The 19098-nt window shown below is 32.5% G+C and overlaps 3 protein-coding genes across 4 annotated transcripts; all 3 read right to left on the bottom strand.

The window, feature by feature from the left end:
* Nucleotides 1–2479: 2479 nt before the first annotated feature.
* LOC133880600 (NAC domain-containing protein JA2-like) lies at nt 2480–4189 on the bottom strand. Of its 2 annotated transcripts, none has more exons than XM_062319587.1 (2): nt 3494–4189; nt 2480–3343 (listed from the first exon to the last, which is right to left on the bottom strand). In XM_062319587.1, exon 2 carries the CDS (start codon nt 3318–3320, stop codon nt 2562–2564), a length of 759 nt encoding a protein of 252 aa, XP_062175571.1. In that variant the 5' UTR covers nt 3321–3343; nt 3494–4189; the 3' UTR covers nt 2480–2561. The 2 variants fall into 2 exon arrangements, with proteins under 2 accessions (XP_062175571.1, XP_062175572.1); XM_062319588.1 differs by having other exon boundaries at nt 2480–3335.
* A 5502-nt stretch (nt 4190–9691) lies between these two features.
* On the bottom strand, nt 9692–10630 carry LOC133878932 (probable CCR4-associated factor 1 homolog 11). Its single transcript, XM_062317495.1, has one exon. The coding sequence runs from the start codon at nt 10628–10630 to the stop codon at nt 9692–9694; it is 939 nt and encodes a 312-aa protein (XP_062173479.1).
* Nucleotides 10631–14863: 4233 nt separating this feature from the next.
* Nucleotides 14864–16408, bottom strand: LOC133880651 (NAC domain-containing protein JA2-like). The gene is made up of 2 exons (XM_062319631.1): nt 15908–16408; nt 14864–15823 (listed from the first exon to the last, which is right to left on the bottom strand). Exon 2 carries the CDS (start codon nt 15720–15722, stop codon nt 14964–14966), a length of 759 nt encoding a protein of 252 aa, XP_062175615.1. The 5' UTR covers nt 15723–15823; nt 15908–16408; the 3' UTR covers nt 14864–14963.
* Nucleotides 16409–19098: the final 2690 nt, after the last annotated feature.

The following is a 19098-nucleotide window of genomic DNA, read 5'->3' as shown; positions in this document are numbered from 1 at the left end:
GCAATGATCACAAATGACACGTGTTATTATAATAAGTAGGAAACGAATTGTTTTTATTAGTTAATTGAAAATACGTACACCCCTACGTGTATGCATAGCACATTTCCTTTGCAACCTCAACGCGCTGCTCATATTTATTACTTGTCTCTCTAATTTTTACCCCCAGTTGGAACTAATTTTAATTTTTTCAATGAAACAAACAGTGAATTGTTAAATAAATTTACTAAAATTGTTTGATTTGATTTTGTTTGAAAAGAAAAATGACAGTTTGAAATGAGAAAAAATCTATACATTCAAACTGCAAATAAAAAATTCATTTTAAAAACACAGTTTTAAATGTTGAACCATTACTTTATGTGATTAATGGATACTTTTATTCCCTAAAACCCTTTTTTTTTTTTTTTTTTCAATGTGGGAAAGGGAAATGGGAAATTACACAAAAATAAAAAAAATAAAGGCAATAAAGCCTTCAAAAGAGCAGTTGAGAATGGGTCCAATAAATGACTCGCCCATCAAAATAACCAATAATGCCAACAAATGTGCTTAATATATATGTATATAAATATAAAAGATAAATTAAATGATTAAATTGATATTTTTTTTATCAAAATAAACTTTTAATACAAATAGTGATTTAATATATTTTAATTGACAAGTATATTTTTTTCACTCTCTGGTTTATTTCAAAGGTAATATTAACATATAAAATTCTGGGTCGAAATTTTTATTTAAATGTTTTTATTAGTATCATTTCATTTGTAGAAAAATGTTGACTCAGTAGCTGATATTTAAACAATAGAAAAAAAAAAAAAAAAAAAAAAACGAATAACACATTAATTGGTGTGGTAAGCACGCACCGAGTAGGATGCAGTTGGCACCCCTGACAAGCTGTTTACTATTTTTTAAATATAGGAGAAAGCGAATTACAAGGCAACACATCACTAAATCGAAAACTGTACCAACAAAATTTTTACTTTATTCACACATTTTTCAATTGTTTATGTTGGTGATGTTCTTATATTTTCAATCAATTGATCAAATAGGAAAAAATTAGGAGCTTTGTACAAATTATTAAAAAAATAATAATAATAATTTAGTAGTTTCTACATCTAAAATAAAATTGTTTTAAAAAAAGTTAGATTTTAAGGTATATCAATGATCAATCATTCGAATTGATGGACCAATTCAATTTTTCTCTAATTTTTAAGAAGAAAATTAAGATAAAAACCTTAGAAAGTAATAATTTTGTGTCTTAATATTATCAATAGCTTAGAAAAGTTTGAGTTTCCAAAAGAATCATGGCTATAGTCATATATATGAATATGTGCAAATCTTTAGGAAAATCACGTAACATGTTAAAAGTCTTCCATGCCTAAAGTTCAGTGGGTAAATTTACAACAAGAAGAATTTTTTTATTTTTTTAAAAAATAAGTAAATAAAGCAAAGACGACGTGCTTTGTAATTCAATGATAACATGCTAGTCTAACTCAAAGACCAATTAGCTTCTTTTTTTTGGGCGGGAGTGGGTCTTATTTTGACTTTTTTTATTTAGTTTAAAAAGTTATTTTTTGTCTTTAGCTAATTCTTGCACATGAAAGGAGAAGATAGATTACATTCTATATGAAAATGAAATTAAGATAAAAAAAAAAAAAAAAAAAAAGAAGAAGAAGAAGAAGAGAGAAAGACGTAAATAGGTTTTTGTTGATATGTTGCTTATTTTGCCATTTGAGAGATCATCTCAAATCACCTCATTTAGAGTAACATGGGCCTTGTTTGTTAAGCCCGTTACACAACAGGATAATGCTTGGCACTATTTATTGTACTTTTTTTTCACTTTTTTATTTTTTTCAATAATAATTCACATCAAAACATTCTCACTTTTTTCACTTTTAATATCACATCAATAATTTTTTATTACTATTTAAATAAAAAATTCACTAAAATACAAATTTTTTACTTTTCTAATCAAATTCCTTTTACTTTATATCACATCATCATTTCTTATTAATTTTAAAATTAGCAACCTCATTACTTCGTTCTACCTGTCTTCACCAAACAACCCCATAATCTTAGTAAATTCTCCTCAAATCATTTCGAAGTAGTAGACACCAAAGCTAATTATTTAATTATTATTTTTTTAAAAAAAAAAAAGCTATGGTATTTAGATTTATTAGTATGATTTTGAAGAGGTTGAGCGTTGTTGTGACTGAATCAGAATGTTGAAATAAATTTTTAATTGGATTAATTAGCATCCCACAACTAACGGCGTTTTTAATTGGATTAATTTCTTTCCTTCATAATCAGAGAAATCAAAAAAAAAAAAAAAAGCAATAAGTTTGACTTGAACATAATTGTTTATGAAATGCAAATATCTCTATTGCGGGTGCAAAAAATTGCAAGACTTACAATCTGATGGAACTGGAATATTATGCTCCAACAAAATATAACAAACAAATAAAAAATTGTAAATTTTTTCCTATTTCTTGACTGACCTACAGCAAAACAAAAAACCAAAACACTTCGTTTTGATCCGAACAATTTGCCTCAATTCATTGTAGTCTCTAGGCAAATAAAGTACATATGTCACCATCCCAAAAATCCTCTAATGTCCCTTGCGGCAGATCTCCACCCTCCGGGGGCACGATGTTCATGAAGGTCTCCAAATCAAATTCTGAATTAGAGTTATCACAAGCATGCATGCCAAATTCCATTTGGGTTACCAAATCAGTATCGGGCGTTCCTTCCATATGGGTTCCCAAATCAATATAGGGCGATCCATATTTTGCTGGAGGCCCATCGGATTGAACAGTTTCACAGCAAATCCTCTTTCTTTGCTGGGATCCATCCTCACGGCGCCTTTTGATCCCGATCCTTGATTCTGATCCTTTCTTTTGAAGGGTACAGAGGACCCAACTGGTACTCGGTTCATGCTCCCCAACGAGTGAAAACTCGTGCATTATCCATTCTGATCTCTTCATGGTCGAGCCATCTTTAACCTTGAAACAAAACAATTTCCTGGCCCCAATAACATCACCCTCCTCATCATATATATGATGAGAAGAGTTCTCATGCCAAACCCCAGATCCGGCAGTTCGTGCCACTCGACTTTTGTTTAGTTTTCTCAGTTTCGCGAAAAAGTAAACCTTCTCACCCTCCTGATCGCCGCAGATTTCCCAGGGAGGCTTTTCACCGTATAGATCGCACTCACCGATGCCATCCCAGGGAAGCTCTTCACCCATCGCCTTCTTCAACAAGTAGTCTCGTACAAGTTCTTCATCGCTGGGACAAAAGCGGAACCCCGCCGGTAGAAACGCAGCCATTGACTCCACTCTTATCTTTTCTCCTTGAACGATAACAACAAGGACTTCTATCAGGGTTTCACTTGGAAATCATGTCTAAACCCTAGATATATTTATTAGCCCTGCACTGACCGACTTGTCTAATTAAACAAATAAAAACAAACAAATAAATAAATAAATAAAGGCAAGCATACCGTTTAAGCCTTTCGTGCGGCGTCGTTTAACCCTTAAGCTATCATAGTTTTATTTCCTTTTTTGCCCTTGCAATTCTGAAAAAGGGTTTGCCTTCGCTCGTGGAGCATGAAGCCAGGGTAACGGGCGATGACTGGTGTGAGGTCACCGGTGTGAAAGATTTAGGGAAGAGTTTTGAAGGTGGGTTGACGTGGAGCTTCTCCAAGACCGAGGACGAGCCGGTCAGCGTCTGGACTAAATCTCTGAAGGTGTGTGTGTCTGCTTGCACGAAGGTTGGAGATGATGGTGAAGTCATGGTGTTGTGTTTTTCCATTTTAGAGAGGGATAGAGAGAATGGAGATTTGCAGAAGAAAATTGAAATTGGTTCAAACCACCAAATAAGCTGGTTGAAAGGCTTGGGGAAACATACGTTCTACTTATGTTAGAAACTTAGACGCACCATTTTGGTAGGAGACTTGGGTTGTCTTCTTCGTTCGTCCTCTAGCCCTAAACCTAAACCTTTGAAAATCTGAAACACAAACAATTACACAAATAATGATAAAACAAGAAAATACAGAACAGAGACATCACGTATTGAATCCTAATGCTGTGAAAGATTTTTGCCACCCTAAATAGTGATTGAGGGTGGGCAACAAGGGGTTGAGGGGTAACTTCTACTAGGGCAAAAAAAAAAATTGGGGGCTGAGGGGGGGCATATGACCCCCCTCGACCCCCCCCTGCCTCCGCCCCTGTACCTGGCCACGGCGGAAGAAAAAGAAGAATGAGAGGACCGGAGATTATTGAAGTTGGTTCAGATATCCTATTCATTTCCATGCGCTTCCTTATCGTGCAAGTTAATGCATTGAAATTGAAGAAGAAGAAGAAGAATGAAGCAAACGAGGAGTTTCTTTTGGGAACAAACACAGGGCTCGAGAATGACGTACAGGCACAGAGAGAGCATTTCGAAAACATAAAAAGTTTTAATCGAGCTCATAAAAAAATAACCATTTTTCATTTTCGTTGGGATGAACAAAGGAATCTTACTATCGATTAGGTAAGTATCCGTCGAATGTAGGTGTTTTGCTCATATTTACTGCCCTCTCTAATTCTTACCGTCCAAATCCAACTAATTTACTGCATCGATAAACAAAATTGCAAAGTGATACGTTTAAGAGTGTTTGAAAAAAAATAAATGGCAATTTAAAAATGAGAAAAAATCTATGGCGTCGTTTGTGTATTCGATTTATTTATATATATATATATATTTTACTACATGGAAAACCAAAAGAAAAAAAAATTAAAAAGATATTTCATTTCGATATTTTAAATTATATTTATAAAATATATTTAATAGTGTAAAATAATGTATTTAAAATTCTGAAATTATGTTTAGGTTCTAGTTGTATGATAGTGTATTTTCACAGAAAATCATGTTAAAAAATTATTAGAGTTATGAAAATTAGTTTGAAAATAAAAATATAAAATAATTTTTTTTTAAAAAAAATTATAATTTTCTGTTATTTATCAAACGTCTTTTTTCTAATTTTCTTTTTTAATTTTTTTTATTCATTTTTTTTAAAAAAATAAAAATAAAAATTCGTGGAACCAGTTTCTTCTTTCTTGTTTTATTCTTTTATTGATTCATTTCAATTTCATTGTGTTGAAAAAATGACCTCAATCCAACGGTAGCTATTTATCTCAAAACACGTAGACCAATTTATGCGGTTTCACCATATGCAACGTCGAAGGCAGAACTCTCTGAAGGATGCGTAAAATAACCGGGCGGGAATCGAGGATGTAACCGGCTGGAAAGGCAAAGGAAAAAATCTGGTGCAAGCAAGCGGACAACAAGCTCGGTCAATAGTATTAAATGTTTCCGTCAACAACTGTTGGATCAGAGATGTTTTCATCAAATGGTTTCCTTCTGTCACTCTCACCTTAATATTTTGTATGTAAAACACACACAAGCCAAGCTCCCCTAGGAAAACGAGAAAATCCCGTGAATCGCGTGTGGGAAAGTATTGGGTGTGGAGAACTTGTATCTGTGCATTTCGATCAGAAGGTCCAGATTTGAACATAGACGCTACATCCAACCAATATCTGCATCCAACGGTTCTTAGTATAAAGTGTTTTCAAATGTTTGCTGATCATTAAGGGCATGTGTGGGTATTTTATTTTTCCACTCCTTTTAATTTTGACATGTCGTTTAGGTTTTTTATTTTTTTTAATTTTTTATTTTTAATTTTTAATTAAGAATAAATATAAATTTTTATAACTTAAAAATAAATCATTTTTAATTAAGGATATATGTTCACAGATAATACTCAATTTTGGATTGTATTGTATACTCATTTAGTGGCAACAAATTATTAATCTCTTACAAATACAGGGTCGTTAATTTTGATTTTTAAATGATCATAAATAAAAACTGGTTTATCAAATTAATTCAAATAATGTAATCTAAATAATACTTAACTGATAATTAGCATAAATAAGCTGGAACACATTCCAAAAAATAAAAAAGAAAAAAAGAAAAGAGAAGAAGAATTAAGTTTAAATACAACATCTAACTCGCTCATAAATAGAGCTTAATTCACAATCAAAATGTAATTAACAAACCAAATTTAAACTTAAAATATGTAATTTCACATGCATAAAGGGATAATCTAGCCCCCTTATTCAAATTTATCAACAAATTATATTATCAGAACAAAAATATTAACAAATAACTTAAACACTTAAATTACTGCCAAACAACTTAATAATATAACATTAAAAATTCATCATTTTCACTATTACATTTTATTTCAATTATATAATAAACATATAACAATCTATTAAATAAGAACTTCTTTTTTTGTTTTTAAAGTGATACTAGGAGCAATGCTCAAGGGGTGTCATCACTGTCATGAGATCCAACGACCACAACTAGAAGGAACTACAAACAATCTCAAGGGTTTACCATCAAATCAAATCAAATCTTTGCCTTTAGTCCAAGTAGTACCACTGCTCAGCCTCTTTACTAGCTGGACGGCTCCGATTGATTGATTCTACCTCTCTGCCTCGATCCCATCACCCCTCCACTCAGATCCTTTCCCTCCAAATCCAATCTCTCTGCCTTCTCACTTCCTCTTACGTGGGTTCTACCCGTCATGCCCACGTCACACTCCCAAGACATCCCCTCCTCCCCCCAAATACGCATTGTGTAATCAACACGTGGGTCCCCAACATATTAATCTACTACATTTTTATTTTTTATTTTTTAATGGAAATCTACTACATTTGGTGTAATTTGATACAGGGACAGCCTAGGGAAAATAAAAAATAGTAATTTGTCCAATTTTATAATTAGCTTAAATAAATGTTATTTCAGAATCACTAAACTTGTATTAATTTCGTTATTGCAAACATCTTAAATTACCATTTATGGATCACAAGAACACCCGACCCCAATTACACAATATGTGCCATTATATTATGTTATTGTAAAATATTAAATGCATTATATAAACGCATTTTATTTTCTCTCTATATGTACGAACCATAAAGTAGTCAACCATGGGAACAAACACAAATATTTATTAAGTTAGTTACTAAAACATTTTTATATAGACTAATGCAAGAGATAAGGACCAAATTAAGAATTTATCTTGTAGGGGGTCGGATTGCATTGAAAATTATTTTACAGGCCAATGTTAAAAAAAAGAAAGGCTTAAAATATTGTTCTTAACAAATTTAAAGGCATTTTTAAAAAATAAATAAATATATATATTGTGTAGGTGGCCGGATGGGGACCATGGCTTCTTCTAGCCCCCCTTGATTAATCACGATTCATGATAAAATATTACATTTTTATTTTATAATTATTCCACCAATTCTTATAGTTCTAGCACCTTACAATTTTTTTTTTTTCTTATAGTTTTTAATTTTTATATATTTATAGTTTTTTTATTTTGCAAATTTTATTTTTTACGGAATTTATTAATAAAAAGAAATTTATTATTTACGCATACCCAAAAGCATTCAAAACATTTTGTTCCACACAAAATTTATTACAAATCAAATAAACTACTTACACTGATTTTAGGTTTCCTAAAAAAAAAAAAAAATTCCTTTTCATTATGATAATAAAAATAAATATCGGTGGTAGAAAAAAAACCAATAAAGGCACTGGGATATTCCAAAAACTTCAACAACACGGAGGAAAAAAAAAACACCATTAAGGTAATAAAAAGTGAAAAATGAGGGGCTGTTTGGAAAACCCTTTTCTCATTTTTTAATTTTTTGAAATAATAATAAAAATTGATTAATATGATATAAATCGTAAAAGTAAAATGAATTTTGAATTTTTTGTGAGAGAAGGGCGAAGGAAATTAGAGTAAAATGAATTTTGAATTCTTTGTGATAGAAGACACCAATCAAGTAATTAATAATTAATATCTTTTTTTTTGGGTGCTATGTCTTACATAGCCTACCCTAGAGAGAAAAAGAAGAAAGAAGAGAGGTGTTTGAGGAGGAGGGAGGCTGCCTTCCTCCCCCCAATTGTGTTTTTCTCGTAGTCCTTCTTGAGCCATGTAGATTTTTTTGTTTTCCTCCAGACTTAGATCTTGTGGAGCTTTTAGGGTTATAGAGCTTTGGGTCTCGTAGTCCTTCTAGGGTTATAAAGCTTTGTGTTTTTGTTTTTGTTTTGTTTTTTTGTTTTTTTTTTTTTTTTTGTTTCTTTAAGCAGGAAAGCTAACAATAGACATTTCGTAGGAAAGTGGCATCTTCGTTCATTTCATCAGCGAAAGTTTGGCTGAACTTTCATCTTCTACATCTACTTTTGAGGCCAGATTTATGTTTTTTCGCTGGTTCCTACAAGACACCTGCAATTTCTATACCGACATCGGGTTGTGTTGGATGTTTTATGTAGTTGTTTTTTTCTCTATTTTTCTATAGTAGTTTTTGAAAGTCTATTTGTTAAATTTGCAGATTTTACTAGATTTTTAATGATTTGTTAGCTAGATCAACCCCAGGGGCAAAGCCAGGTTTTAGACTTTGGGGTGGGGCCAAAACTAAGAAAATAAAAAATAAAAATAAAAATAAGGGGTAAAATTTTATTTTCTTTTATTTTCTTTTTCTTTTTTTCTTTTTTTTTTTTTTTTTTTTATTTATTTTTTTGTTGGGGTGGGGGGGAACCTTTGGCCCAAGCCAAAGAGTAACTCCGCCCCTGATCAACTCTCTTTTCTTTGTTATGGGTGCGTTATTGTTAAAGAATGGCTCAAACATCTACCCTTATAATATTTATTTATTTGTGGGCAGCACTAAAGTCAAATTTTTTTGCCTTAGTGTGTAGGGTGTCAATGTGTCTCTATTCATTATATTTGCTATCATGTCTCTTCATATTAATGCATGGTAGTTCCGGGTATTTTGTTTAAAAAAAAAAAAAAAAAGTTCTTAATAATTGAACTGACCATTAACATAAAATTATGATCGATTATTAAATGAGCTATACTCATATATATAAACTCGTATAACTTTGTTTGTATTGTTTTAAATTTGTAATTAAAACACGTAAAAAGGTTATTACGAGTCTTGATATGGATATAAGAAATGTCATCTTCCGTCCATCACTGTTTACTCCATCCCTTTCTTTCTTTCTTTTTTTTCTCATCACAATTTTAAATGTTTTCTTAATTGTATTAATACTTTATTTTTATCTTACAAGAGTGTTGACAAATTTTTCCCTCATAAAAATCAAAGAACCATTGAAATTCTTGAAGTCCGATCATGAATAAAACCGCTCCATACCAAAAATTCACATCCATCACAACCAAAATCCGTCGAAGCCCATCCACAAACAGACCTCCCAAACATCAAAATTTTAATCTTATCAATCAAACAAAAAGTGAATTGTTAATCAAAATTGAAGAAGGTGATACGCGTAAGAGTGTTTAGAAAAAAAAAAAAAAATGGCAATTTTGCGTTACTTAAACTGGCTGTTTGTAATATTAGGTGGTGGGTTTTGGTTTAAGAGATAACTGCTGTTGGTAATTGTTGTCTTGGTTTCCTATTATCGTAAGTAACTAGTTTCCTAATTAATTTTCTTTTTCTTTTCTTAAAAAAACAAAAAACAAAAGAAATAAATCTACAACCAAAAAGCAAAAACACAAGAAACGTAAAAAAAAATTCACAAAAAAATATATACTAAATTCAGTAAATTGTATTTAACAATGCATAAATCATACATAATATCCACCATAACTCCCTTGAAACAATCTTGGACCACAGTTTATGGGTTGCAGGGAGTAAGGAATGCTTAGACAACAATTTTCAGGATGCATAACGTAAATAATCTTAGGAAACTTTGGTGCAGTCAAGAGTCTAGTTCTGTCAACTTCCAAGCCGTAAAGAACCAACTGAAACTCAATCAAAAATTTTCCAAAGAAATGTACATTTTTCAGTTTCATTATGGTATGCAACGTTAACAAACTGTCAGACCCAGCTTGGTGACACGACCCAGCAACCCGATCCACCCCTAAAGCCTTGGCTACCTTCTCCAACCCTCCATACAGTCCATCACACTTTCTGATCATATTTTTAATATCAAATACCCTGTACCCAAAAAAATGTACCACCAGACCCATAAACTTCATCAGATCAAACGGCAGTTCTCTCCCGATCAAGATTTTGATCAAGTATCCAAAATCATAAGCTCCGTGGAAAGTTGCCCAAGTGACGGTCGGATTTCTTAAGAGACCAGAATTTATGATTAGCCTCGCAAAATCCACACAGTTTATACCCATTTCTCGATTTTTTTGGAAGTCAATTCCCTGCCGCTCCAGTAACGCAATAGAGTCCGGATTGAGAAGATCAGTCTCCTTGTTGAAGTCCCTGAAATTGAACTGCCACACAAGGCAAGAATCCCCGTTTGCATCGCACAGAGCCAAACCCAGTTGAATAATCTTAGTTGCATCAACGTTGCGCTTCATGGATAGGTAATTCTCAGCGGGAGACAGTTTAGAGTGATTGCGGCAGGGAGCAGGGAAGACGTGACCTGGGAACTCAGTGTCCAAGGCGACGAAACGATGATGGTGGAGAGCTCGGCCGATTTCAGAGAATTCTTGTTCGAGGTTGTCTTGCCAAACCTCACGTACAACGATCGGACGGGGAGTCACCATTGCCGTTGCTGCAAATAACATAACAAATGATATGAGTTTTAGGGTTTCCTATTCCGACGAATGATTTGGGTTTTAGGGTTTCCTATTCCCTTTTTATAAGATTGGATCCACCGGCTTTTGGACATTTCCGGGATATAGCTGGGTTTTTTTTTTTTTTTTTTGGGTCCGGTTCACGGCTACTCGGAGTGTCTGAACCGGTGTGTCCGGTTCAAGCATTCTCATTCCTGGTGTGCCTTGACTCGTGTAGGGTGACCGGCGGGGACCGGTGAGCCCACTTTAAGGAAGAGTTTTGAAGTGGGGTTGACGGGGAGTTTCTCCGAGTCAGCAGGCGAACCGGTCAGCCTCCGGACTAGCTCTCTGAAGGTGACGATGGTTGTTGCTGTTGGCGATGGTGGTGAAGTCATGGTGGTGTGTTTTTCCATTTTAGAGAGGGAGAGAGAGAGAGAGAGAGAGAATATGGTGATTAGTTTCGCAGAAAGAAAAACAAGAAAGAGAAGATAACTGTGTACGAACCATAAAGTATATGGATAAACCAACCTTGTGAAATTACGCTTCCCCATAAACCAACCTTCATGTCTACTCATTTCTCAAGAAATGTTGAGATTCTCCAGGGAAGGGGTTTACCATATCAAGTAAAAGAGACTGCGAGTCCTTGTGGAGTTAGTAGAAAAATAGGAGAGTTTTTGACTGGTTTCAGAAAAAATAACAATTTTTTTTTTCTTTTTTTCTATTAGATTTTTTTAAATTTTTTTTATTGAAAACTTCAATTAATATTTTCTGAATTGTTATTTTTAATTTCCTTCTTTTTGTGTATTCTCCCGCTCCATATATTTTGTGTTGTGCACCAAACACTTCTTAAACTTCAATCTTCTTCTTTCTTTATGTATTTCAACACTACTGTTTTGAAGAAAGTGATATTTAAACAGTATTTAATTAGTTAATTTGCTCTAACCATAGGTTTTTGTTTATTGAGTTTATTGATATTTAATTTACAAATTAATAATTAAAAAATGTTGCAAAAATCACATTTCTTCAAGTTTCAACAACTAATAATGCCGAGCCTTTCTTTTTTTAATTTTTATTCCAAGGGAAAAGGAAAAAAATAAAAATTACACAAAAATAAAATACAAAGGCGACAAAGCCTTCATAAGAGCAGTTGAAAATGGGTCAAATAAGTTACTTAGTCCATCAAAATAACTGATAATGCCACCGAATGCGCTTAATATATATGTACATAGATATAAAATATAAACTAAATGATTAAATTCAATTAAAATTTTAATACAAATGGTGATTTAATATATTTTAATTGACTAAGTATATTTTTTTCACTCCTGTTTATTTCTAAGGTAATATTAATATATAAAAATCTGTATTGGATGCTATAAAAAAATTCAACCGAATCTTAAAAAAAAAAAAGAAAAAACCTCAACCGTATATAACCGGTGGACTATATACTAAACGAAAAGGATTATTTTTCATTCAACAAAAAGTAGGTGATCATAAAATTGAACACAAATAAAACGAGAGAGCAACAAAAAATAACCCTAAATATCAAAACTATATGACATGATTTTTGGGTTTGCTATTTTTTAAGGTTTGATATCCAAACACATGGTCTCTGAGGCTTCATTTGTTTCGGCATAAAATAATTTTTGTACTTTTCAGTGTTTTTTGCGATAGAAAATAATAATCAAACAAAAAATCTTTTTTAATTTATGCAAAATAGTTTCATTTTTTTCAAACAGAAATACTGCATGTTATCTATATTTTTCTATTTTAACTACCTACTCTTTTAAAGCACAGACATTCTACTCAACTTATTAACTAATTGGGATTAAGCAAAAATAAATAAATAAAATACTTAGCCCTCTTATATACCGCCAAACTTTTTAAAAAATAATGTTTGATTCCCAAACTTCAATTAGTTACGTTATGTTAACATTTATGTCAAATTTAACCAAAAAAAAAAAAATCACCACTACGAACATCTGAACACCAATTACCCAAGATGTGCCTTTTTTTTAAGGTTCATTTATCAAAATTATCCCCCAAAAAAAATTAAAAAACAAAAAAAAACCTCGAAATGTGTCCCCAAAAAATAGCTTTACTTTTAGCTAATTAGTTCATTGTATCAATCTTAAACATAATAGATTTTCAATTTTTTTTTTTAAATCGTTTTTTAAAACTGTAAATCCAAATGAATACTTAGTTTAGTCTATCATTTTCCAAAATATTCAAAATGAAATTTTGAAAAATATAGTTAAATGTATAATAAAATTACGAATGAACATTTAAAATCCTATTGTTTTTAAATTGTATTTGAATTTTTTTAAAATAATGTCCTCAATTTTGTTTTTTATTAATGAAGAAAACAATAAATTATTGAATGCTTTGGTTTTGAAGGACTAGAATGACATTAATTAGCATGATTCAAGTTGTTGTCTCTGGTGTATGTCAATGAAAATAAAAAAATAAAAAAAAAATAAAAAAAAGGTGTATGGCAATGATAACAAATGACACGTGTTATTATAATAAGTAGGAAACGAATTGTTTTTATTAGTTAATTGAAAATACACCCCTACGTGTATGCATAGTACATTTCCTTTGCAACCTCAACCTGCTGCTCATATTTACTGGTCTCTCTAATTTTTACCCCCAATCGGAACTAATTTTAATTTTTTTCAATGAAATAAAAAGTGCAATATGAATTAAATAAAATTGCTGAAATTGTTTGATTTGATTGTGTTTGAAAAGAAAAATGACAGTTTGAATTGAGAAAAAATCTATACATTCAAACCGCAAATAAAAAAATCTATTTTTAAAAACATAGTTTTAATATATAAAATTCTGGGTTGAAAATTTTATTTAAATGTTTTTATTAGTATCATTTCATTTGTATAAAAATCTTGACCCCGTAGTTGATATTTACACAAAAGAAAAAAGAAATATGATAAAAATATATTAAAAAAAAAAAGAAACAAATAACACACTAATTGGTGTGGTGAGCAGGCACTGAGTAGGATTCAGTTGGCACCCCTGACAAGCTGTTTACTATTTTGAAGATCTTGAAAAAGACGAATTACAAGGCAACACGTCACCAAATCAAAAATTGTACCAACAAAATTTTTACTCTATTCACACATTTTTCAGTTGTTTATATTGATGATGTTCTTATATTTTCAATCAATTGATCAAATAGGAAAAAATTAGGAACATTTGCGCAAATTATTAAAATAATAATAATCATAACTTAGTCGTTTCTACATCTAAAATAAAATTGTTTTAAAAAAAGTCAGATTTTATGGGATATCAATGATCAATCATTCGAATTGAAATTTTTAAGAAGAAAATTAAGATAAAAACCTTTGAAAGTTATAATTTTGTGTCTTAATATTATCGATAACTTAGAAAAGTTTCAGTTTCAAAAAGAATCATCGCTATATATATATATATATATATATATATATATATATATATATATATGCACAAATTGTTAAGAAAATCACATAACATGTTAAAAGCCTTCCATGCCTAAAGATTAAAAAAAAACGTGCTTTGTAATTCAAAGACCAATTAACTGTTTTTTTTTTGGGTGGGGGTGGATCCTATTTTGCATATAAAATGAGAAACTAGATTACATTCTATATGAAAAATAAATTTCATAAATAATAAAAATAAAAATACTGAGATTGGTGTTTATATTAAAAAAAAAAAAAAAAAAAAAAGAAAAAAAAAAAAAAGAAAAGAAAGAAAGAAAGAAAGAAAAAGACAGACGTAAATAGTTTTGTTGATATGTTGTTTGTTTGGCCATTTGAGAGATGATCATCTCAAATCACCTCATCTCTCTCCCTCTCAAATTCTCGTCAAATCATTTTGAGGACGTAGGAGACACCAAAGCTGATTATCTATTTATTTTTTTAAAATAATAATAAAAATAAATAAAAAAAAAGCTACGGTATCTAGATTTATTAGTACGGTTTGGAAGGAGTTGGGCGTTGTTGTGACTGATTCAGAATGTTGAAATAAATTTTTAATTAGATTAATTAGCATCCCACAACCAACAACGTTTTCTTTCTTTCTTAATCAAAGAGAAATAAAACACAAGTAACAAGTTTGACATGAACATAATTGTTTATGAAATGCAAATATCTTTATTGCGGGTGCAAAAAATTGGGAGACTTACAATATGATGAACTGGAATTATGCTCCAGCAAAATATAACAAACAAATAAAAAATTTACAATTTTTTCCTATCTCTTGAGAGACACCAACAGCAAAACAAAAACACTGCGTTTTGATCTGAACAATTTGCCTCAATTCATTGTGGCCTTTAGGCAAATAAAGTACATATGTCACCATCCCAAAAATCCTCCAATGTCCCATGCGGCAGATCTCCACCCTCTGGGGGCACGATGTTCATGAAGGTTTCCCAATCAAACTCTGAATCAGAGTTATCACCAGCTGGTAGACAAAATTCCATATGGGTTTCCAAATCAGTCTCGGGCGTTCCTTCCATATGGGTTTCCGAATCAGCGTCGGGCGTTCCATAGTTTGCTTGAGGCCCATCGGATTGAACAATTTCACAGCAAACCCTCTTTCTTTGCTGGGATCCATCCTCACGGCGCCTTTTGATCCCAATCCTTGATTCTGATCCTTTCTTTTGAAGGGTACAGAGGACCCAACTGGTACTCGGTTCATGCTCCCCAACGAGTGAAAACTCGTGCATTATCCAGTCCGATCTCTTCATGGTCGAGCCATCTTTAACCTTGAAACAAAACAATTTCCTGGCCCCAATAACATCACCCTCCTCATCATATATATGATGAGAAGAGTTCTCATGCCAAACCCCAGATCCGGCAGTTCGTGCCACTCGACTTTTGTTTAGTTTTCTCAGTTTCGCGAAAAAGTAAACCTTCTCACCCTCCAGATCGCCGCAGATTTCCCAGGGAGGCTTTTCACCGTATATATCGCACTCACCGATGCCGTCCCAGGGAAGCTCTTCACCCATCGCCTTCTTCAACAAGTAGTCTCGTACAAGCTCTTCATCGCTGGGACAAAAGCGGAACCCCGCCGGTAGAAACACAGCCATTAACTCCACTCTTATCTTTTCTCCTTGATCGATAACAACAAGGACTTCTATCAGGGTTTTACTTGGAAACAAAGCCTAAACCCTAGATGTATTTATTAGCCCTGCACTGACCGACTTGTCTAATTAAATAAATAAATAAAAACAAACAAAAATAAAAACAAACAAATAAATAAAGGCAAGCCTACCGTTTAAGCCCTTCGTTCTGCGTCGTTTAACCCTTAAGCGGTCATAATTTTATTTCTTTTTTTGCCCTTACAACTCTGAAAAAGGGTTTGCCTTCGCTCGTGGAGCTTGAAGGGTAACCAGCGGGTACCCGTGTGGGCTCACCGGGAGTGAAAGATTTAGGGAAGAGTTTTGAAGGTGGGTTGACGTGGAGCTTCTCCGAGACAGCGAACAAGCCGGTCAGCGTCTGGACTAGTGTGTCTGCTTGGACAAAGGTTGTTGCTGTTGGAGATGATGGTGAAGTCATGGGGTTGTGTTTTTCCATTTTAGAGAGGGAGAGAGAGAATGGTGATTTGCAAAAGATGGTTCGCAGAAGATAAAGAATGATTAGAAGACGGGAGATAGTTGAAGTTCAAACACCCAAATGAGCTAGATGAAGGCTTGGGGAAATAAATCGAATGGGGAATAACCTGCATCCATCCTAGGCTCTCCATTGTTCACATTTCATGCATTGAAATTGAAGAAACACAGGGCTCAAGAATGATAGGCACAGAAGGACAACAAACCATCACCCTTGTCTTCTCAAGAAAAATTATACTTTTTGTCTTCCCGAGAACCAGACTTAATCCCTGGAAATACTTTAAAAAAGAAGAAGAAGAAGAAAAAAAAAGCCTATTATACAAATGTAGTATTTTGTCCGAACCTTTACATGCTTTTTTTATTTTTTTATTTTTATTTTTTTAAGATGAAAGACTGAGTTCATATGGGGTTAAGGCATCTTCACCAGAGTTGTTATTTTAACCAGAATTGTTAAATTTAAATTGTTTTTGCTATTTTTTTCAATTCAGCATAATAGCTTTTTTAAGTTCTTTTTCTTAACGGTAAACAGTAAATAGCTAACACCGGTTATTCACTATTCATCTGTTTACATTTTTTTTATTAATATTTTTTCTCTCTCCCTCTCCGTCCCTCTCTGCCGGCCATGAACAACCAACAAAACCAGGAACAACCAACCAAAAATCATGAACAACCAACCAAAATATCAAAATCAACCATAAATATAGCTTTAGTCGTGATACATATAACTGAAACAAGGGAGACACATTCAAACTTCAAAATCAGATGAGTTTAACTAAAAATTATCAACCTATTTTACCAGTCGCCGGAAATCACCTCTAACTCGGCCGGATCCGCGCCTAGCTCAATCGGAACTCGTCTCAGGCCACTGGAGCTCGACTCATGAAGGATCAGGTTGATGGGTTTCGTCTGGGTTCGTCGAGTTCAGCGGTTCTCTCTCGGTAATCGCTCATAATCACCGGAAATCACCTCTGACTCTGCCGGATCTACGCCTAGCTCAACCGGAACTCGTCTCAGGCCACCGAAGCTCGACTCATGGAAGATCGGGTTAATGAGTTTCGTCTGGGTTCGTCGAGTTCAGCGGTTCTCTCTCGGATTAGTCTCGGCCTCTTGGGTCTCTCCATCTCCAGCTCTCCTCTCATGGGTCTCTCCCTAAATCCCTCGATCTCTCTCAGTGTGTTTCAGACGAAAAGAGAAAGGAAGAACAATAAAGAAAGATCGGAAAGGGAAAATGAGGAGAATAAAAGAATAAAAAAAAATATAATAAAAAAAGAATAGAAAATAATATATAAATGTAAGTGGATAGTTGAATAGTAAATCTGTTGGAGAGAATATAAGAAAAACAATAGTTAAAGTAGAGATTGATACTTTTTGAGTAACTATTTTAACTCCAACTACTGAAAATGGCCTTAAAATTCAACCTTACATGCTTATTATACAGATTGGGTTGCTTAAAACCTTCTTGAAAAGTTATTTAATGTCTCATTATCTACCTAGCAAAATGTCGAAATTAATAAAACAAAAAAGGCTTAAATGTGCTAGAATATATTGATTGTCTAATGTCAGAAAATTATACAAAGAGATTCTGACCCATGACGTCCACATTCAACTACTGGAGTCTAGACCATCCGTGAACGGTGCTTGCTGATTAAAATTAACACCTACTAATTGGGTGATTACTGTTGTTCACCACGCGCTTTGATGGTGCGTGTACCTTGGAGCCAGGTAAAAGCGGTTTGGTTAAAAGTGACTGGTGAGGGTGAGGGTGAGGGTGAGTAGTGTAATGCGTGACAGAAAAGTTGTCAATTCACAATATAGTATTAAGATTAATAATATAGTATTTTTTTTTTTCAAATTTTGGATTGTTTGTTGATGTGCCATTTTTTTATTTGGCGACACAAAAAACTTAATTTGTGCTAAGTTCATATATAAATTAAAAAATAAAACTAAATATTTGTCTATAAATTTTTCTTAAAAAGAAATATAGTCTATAGTGAGAATGGAACGAATGCCACTTATATCGCATTAATAAAAAAAAAGAAAGAATGAAATAATTGGACCATTTTATTGACACTTCAAAATCAATTACGAAAAAATGGTTATTATTAGTTCATATTAAAAATTATTAATATTTTTATGTATGTTTATACCATTAGTTATTTTTATTAAATAAAAAAATTAACATAAAAAAATAAAAAAGAAAAAGAAAAAGAAAAAGAAAGAAGACAAGTCAATGGACACGATAGATTGATTTTTTATGAAAAAAAAAAAAAAAAAAAAAAAAAAAAAAAAAAAACCTTTTATCATAATACAAATGTTTTATGGACAGGAATTTGGTATTTTTCTATATATAAATAACATTTATATATACGTGTGTATTTGAGAAATGGTAACTAGTGAATTTTATGATAAAATATGCCCACTTTGATGCCAAGATAAGGGGGCAGAAAATGACTTACCCCTAAATTCTTTAGTTTTGATTGGCTTTATAAAAAACAATCGTTGAATTTTTTTTGTCGGTATGAAACTTTGGTAATACCCAATTCTACATCCGCCCCATAAGGCACAGGTCTTCAAATGTAGTGCCCACTAGTTGAAAAAACACTTGATATCCGGACATTTCGGGCGGAGTGGCATGGATTCACGGGTACAGGCGGGTTCTGCCTACCCCTAATCCCTAAGCACCTTAATAAAAGATAAATAAGCACGCCGTCAAGTTTCATCAATCTTCCATGGTCTTAATAAGTATAAAATCATTGTTCCATTAATATGAGCCTTATTTTTAGAAGATATCCCTAACATGTGTTTATAATAACAATTATATAGGGTTTTCTAAAAATAAGAATTATATCACATA

This window comes from Alnus glutinosa, chromosome 10 (assembly GCF_958979055.1).
Source record: "Alnus glutinosa chromosome 10, dhAlnGlut1.1, whole genome shotgun sequence".
NCBI lineage: Eukaryota > Viridiplantae > Streptophyta > Magnoliopsida > Fagales > Betulaceae > Alnus > Alnus glutinosa.
Note: the sequence above shows the minus strand (reverse complement) of the source record. Positions and strands in the feature narration are given on the sequence as shown.

Coding starts and splice junctions, on each gene's coding strand:
- LOC133880600 (XM_062319587.1), bottom strand. CDS start 3,320: ATGGCTGCGTTTCTACCGGCGGGGTTCCGCTTTTGTCCCAGCGATGAA.
- LOC133878932 (XM_062317495.1), bottom strand. CDS start 10,630: ATGGTGACTCCCCGTCCGATCGTTGTACGTGAGGTTTGGCAAGACAAC.
- LOC133880651 (XM_062319631.1), bottom strand. CDS start 15,722: ATGGCTGTGTTTCTACCGGCGGGGTTCCGCTTTTGTCCCAGCGATGAA.